The 5,000-nt window shown below is 36.1% G+C and overlaps 1 protein-coding gene across 1 annotated transcript in view; it reads right to left on the reverse strand.

Annotated features, from left to right (window-relative positions):
* The window catches only part of r3hdm2 (R3H domain containing 2), a gene marked incomplete at its 5' end in the record, with an annotated part of 37,306 nt that overhangs the window by 337 nt on the left and 31,969 nt on the right, over window positions 1-5,000 (reverse strand). Inside the window, 3 exon segments of the mRNA XM_079628720.1 lie at window positions 1-1,579; window positions 3,063-3,147; window positions 3,616-3,713. The exon segment at window positions 1-1,579 is cut by the window's left edge and continues 337 nt beyond it. Coding sequence (XP_079484846.1) covers window positions 1,272-1,579; window positions 3,063-3,147; window positions 3,616-3,713 — 491 coding nt within the window. The 3' untranslated portion in view covers window positions 1-1,271.

The following is a 5,000-nucleotide window of genomic DNA, read 5'->3' on the forward strand; positions in this document are numbered from 1 at the left end:
ACAATTCTGACTTTATATCTCAATTCTGACTTTTTATCTTAGAATTGCGTGATATAAAGTTAGAATTGCGCAATTATTACTTTAGAACTCAAACTTGTGACTTTATATCATGCAATTTTTTCTTTTTCTCGCAATTCTGACTTTATATCACACAATTCTGACTTTATATCTTAGAATTGCGTGATAGTCATTGAAAACCGATAAAAAGATTTGGAGTAGAATTGCGTGATATAAAGTTAGAATTGCGCAATTATTACTTTAGAACTCAAAATTGTGAAATTATATCACGCAATTTTTTCTTTTTCTCGCATTTCTGACTTTATATCACACAATTCTGACTTTATATCTTAGAATTGCGTGATAGTCATTGAAAACCAATAAAAAGATTTGGAGTAGAATTGCGTGATATAGTCAGAATTGCGCTATTATGACTTTAGAATTCGAAATTGCGACTTTATCACGCAATTTTAATTTTTTCTCGCAATTCTAACTTTATACCACACAATTCTGACTTTATATCTTAGAATTGCGTGATATAAAGTCAAAATTGCACTATTATGACTTTAGAAGTCAAAATTGCGACTTTATATCACGCAATTTTAAATTTTTCCCGCAATTCTGACTTTATATCACACAATTCTGACTTAATATCTTATAATTGCGTGATATAGTCAGAATTCCGCAATTTTTACTTTATAACTCAAAATTGCGACTATCACGCAATTTACAATTTTTCTTGCAATTCTGACTTTATATCACACAATTCTAACTTTTTCTCACAATTGCGGGTTTAAATCTCGCAATTCTGACTTTTTTTTATCTTAGTTTGATCTTTTCTGACTTTATTATGACTTAACTCAAAATTGCAACTTTATAACACAATTCTGAGAAATAAAGTCAGAATTGCGAGATAAAAAGGTGGCAATTATCTTTCCAAATGTTTTATTCTGTGTCAGAAACAAGCTTCCATATATCCATCTGAAGTCATACGAGTCTAAAAGTTCACTATATGATGTCAAACACCACGACTCTTACACGTACGCGTAACTTTAACAGTTTGATGGTTTCTCAGCACAACGATCTCCACTCGAATAACGCCACACGGGTTTGGAACGACACGTTTTTTCCGTCGCCTGCTTGTGTCTATGAGTGTGTGCGCGTGTCATATGATACACATACAACGCATCACGCTTCTGTGCCACATGTGCTCTTCAGTTGATGATACAAAATAATAGAAAAGGAACATCGGGATGATCTCTCTCTCGCCCGCCTCACTGCGAGCTCGCTCTCTCGAACACGCGCAGGTCATAGTTCTTCTTGGTGGCGCGCAGTTTGAACAGACTCGCTCCGGTGTTGTTGAGCTTGAACGAGGCGCTCTGGGCCGCCATGGTGTTCGGGAACACGGCCACGACGGTGTACAGGTGAGCCGGGTCGTTGCCGCAGGGCATTCTGGGACACGCCGGGTCCTTCAGCCACTGGATCTTGGCTCCGCAGAGCGAGAGCTGGTTGAAGAGCTTCTCTGCCTCGGGTCGGGAGATTCCCTCGGGAAGATCTGTGACCTCCAGCACTCGACTCAACACTGGAGGGACACAGGAATCAACAACGCGAAATTTACCCCACAAAAATATCTTTGTATACATTTTGCTGGTCCCACTTTATATTAAGTGGCTTTAAGTACTATGTACTTACATAGAAAAATAAGAACAATGTACTTATTGTGTTCATGTTGTATTGTAAAACACTTTTGCTGCTATTGCGGTGTGATGCGGGTCAGGTTAGGGACAGGTGTGCTGGTATGGGTGGGTTAAGGTGTAAGGGAAGGGTCAACACTGTAATTACAAGCAGGTATTTTTAAAATATAAGTACAATGTAAAAACATATATTTACACAATAAGTCCATTGTATCAAATTATTAATTATTATTTAATAGGGTATAACAATTTTTTGTTGTTGTTGATAATTTGAATAAATTTTGTCCAAAAAAAAAAAAAAAAAAACACACAAGAAGAATACAGAATACAATTATTGGGGGGGTTTCAAAAATGACCCGCCAACAACAAACTGCTTATAATTCTCTCATTATGCTGTGTTATTACTAAATACTGCATTTAATATTTTATATGAAAACACTGAAAATTTAGAATATGGTGCAAAAGTTCGTTAATTTCAGTAATTCAAACTTAAAAGATGAAACTAATATATTATATAGACTCATTACATGCAAAGTGAGATATTTCAAGCCTTTATTAGCCTTTCAAGACTATTATTAATTTGGGGTTTTCATAAGCTGTAAGCCTTAATCATCAAAATTATAACTAATAAAGGCTTGAAATATCTCACTTTGCATGTAATGAGTCTATATAATATATTAGTTTCACCTTTTAAGTTGAATTACTGAAATTAACGAACTTTTGCACCATATTCTAATTTTTCCAGTTTCACCTGTATATATATATATATTTTTTTTTGCAGATTATATTAGAGATATATATTTTTCCCCGCCTCTGTCCGGGAGATTCCCTCGGGAGGATCTGTGACCTCCAGGACTCAACACTGGAGGGACACGAGGAGAGATGCAGAAATCAATAAGGGGAAATTTGACACCAGAAAAAAATCTAACTAAAAATCAGACTAAAAACACAAGGAATAACACAATCTACATTTATGCAGACGGTACCCAGATTTCAAAACTAATAAGATTTCACTTCTACAGTTAATGACATTTGTGATCGTGATCGTAGGTACATTTTACCACCATCTACAAAAATGTAAATCTGAAAAATATGCAGTATGAAAAGGTACCTCTTGAAAAAAGGGGGTCGTCTTATATTCGGAACAATACAGAACTTTTTGGAAGTGATTCATTGATCTCACGTTGTTTATTTAAGTTTTCTAGGGTTTCTTTTGTTGTTGTTTTTAACTTTTTTTTACTCAAAAACTATCCCCCCCAATATAAAGGATGTTCCATTAAAAAAAAAAAAAGAAGTATTTTCCTGAGTGTTCTGTCGTAACAGTGCGGCGTTGAGGTAACGTGAGCAGAGCGGTGTGTGTCCGTCTCTTACCCACATCAGTAGTTCCCAGATCTGTAGAGGCAGATTTGAGCGTTTGTCTTTTCCCCCGAGCGCCGTGCTTCATCACTCCCTGATTCTGATTCTGACCAAACACACACACACACACACACACACACACACACACACACACACACACACACACACACATATATTAATGCTAAGATCATTTGCAATGAAAATTAGAACTAAACTGATGAATTTTCAGTAATGGTCTCAAGACTTCTGAATCCCACTGTATAGGAAAGCAGCGTGACTGATAGTCAATATATATAACAATTAAAATATTGAAAATAAAATGCAAACAAAATGATTACAATTTACATTAACACTTTTTTTGTTACCATCCATTTGAAAACTGATACTCACACACACACGTTTGTATTGCTATACTTGCGAGGACCTCGATAGCCGTAATGGTTTTTATACTGTATATTCTGTCCTCCTACACTAACCCTACCCCTAAACCTACCCAACACACACACACACACACACACACACACACACACACACACACACACACACACACACACACACACACACGTACCTGATGGGAGCTGTAAGAGGACTGGTTGTGGTTGTGCATGATGGGAGGAGGACACAGGCTGTACTGAAGCGGCTGGCCCAGTAAAGAGTAGCGCCCGTCTGCTGACACACACACACACACACGGTCAGAGGCAACATGATCAGGTCACTGGGGCAGTAGGACACACACACACACACACCAGATCATGGTGACTGTACACAGGGTCACCGTGGGTCCGGAGCTCACCATGATGTCACATGTGTAACTCATTACAAGTGACTTGAGTTACGTAATCAGAGAACTTTTTCAAGTAACTAGTAAAGTAACGCATTAATAACGTTTCAAATTTACAACTAAATATATATATATATATTTTTTAAATAAGTAACAAGTTACTTTGTCTTTACATTTATTGACTGACCCCATGTTGAGACAAATCGAAGTGCAGAGACTTGTGTGTAAACATGATTATTGTTATTGTAGTAATTATAGTTCTAGACTAAATGTGAGCGTGCATTTACTCATCTCATTTGCACAAAAAAAGATTAAATATTCCTCAAAATGAATAAAATCAGTGAAAAGCAGAATCAGAATACTATGCAATCCTCCAATAACTAAATATGTTAAATAAAACACATCTTTATGCATTTAATCTCACTTTATTGACCAATGTACTTGCGATTATTCATAAAAAACATAAGCAAATATGACTATAGATTTTTTTGTTTTTATTGGTAAAATGTTAAACTTTTTTCTCCTGCATCCTCTTATCAAAAGCATCTTTCCTTCATCCTTATATTATCAACAAAAACAAACAAGCCCAGGTGGAAAAAAGTAACGTAACGCATTACTTTTCTAAAAAAGTAACTAAGTATCGCAATCAGTTACTTTTAAAGGGAGTAACGCAATATTGTAATGCATTACTTTTACAAAGTTACTTTCCCCAACACTGTGAGTGTGTGTGTGTGTGTGTGTGTGTGTGTGTGTGTGTGTGTGTGTGTGTGTGTGTGCCATAATTAAACCAAGAGTGACATGCAAAAGAACACAGCAAGTACAGTACAAGTTCAAGCAGTGCAGCTCAACGTGCTTCACATTAGATAATAATCAATAACTATTAATAAAGAGATAAGAAAATGTAAATATGTACGAAATAATATTTTGAATAATGAAGACACCACTAACAGGTTCAGTAAAACTATAATATGTAATACAGTGTAAAATAAGCCATCAGAGAAGCGCTAATGAAACGTCTGCTAAAATAATTTCAGCCCAAAACCAAAAATAGAGCATTCAGTGCATCCCTGATATATTGCCTTCAGTGTGGACAGGAAAGCGACTCCATGTCAAGGCCAGTTAGCACACGTCTATGGAAGCGTGTTTCCGTCACTGAATAAAAAATAAAAAAG

The sequence above is a fragment of the Phoxinus phoxinus genome (genome assembly GCF_949152265.1).
Source record: "Phoxinus phoxinus genome assembly, chromosome: 11".
NCBI lineage: Eukaryota > Metazoa > Chordata > Actinopteri > Cypriniformes > Leuciscidae > Phoxinus > Phoxinus phoxinus.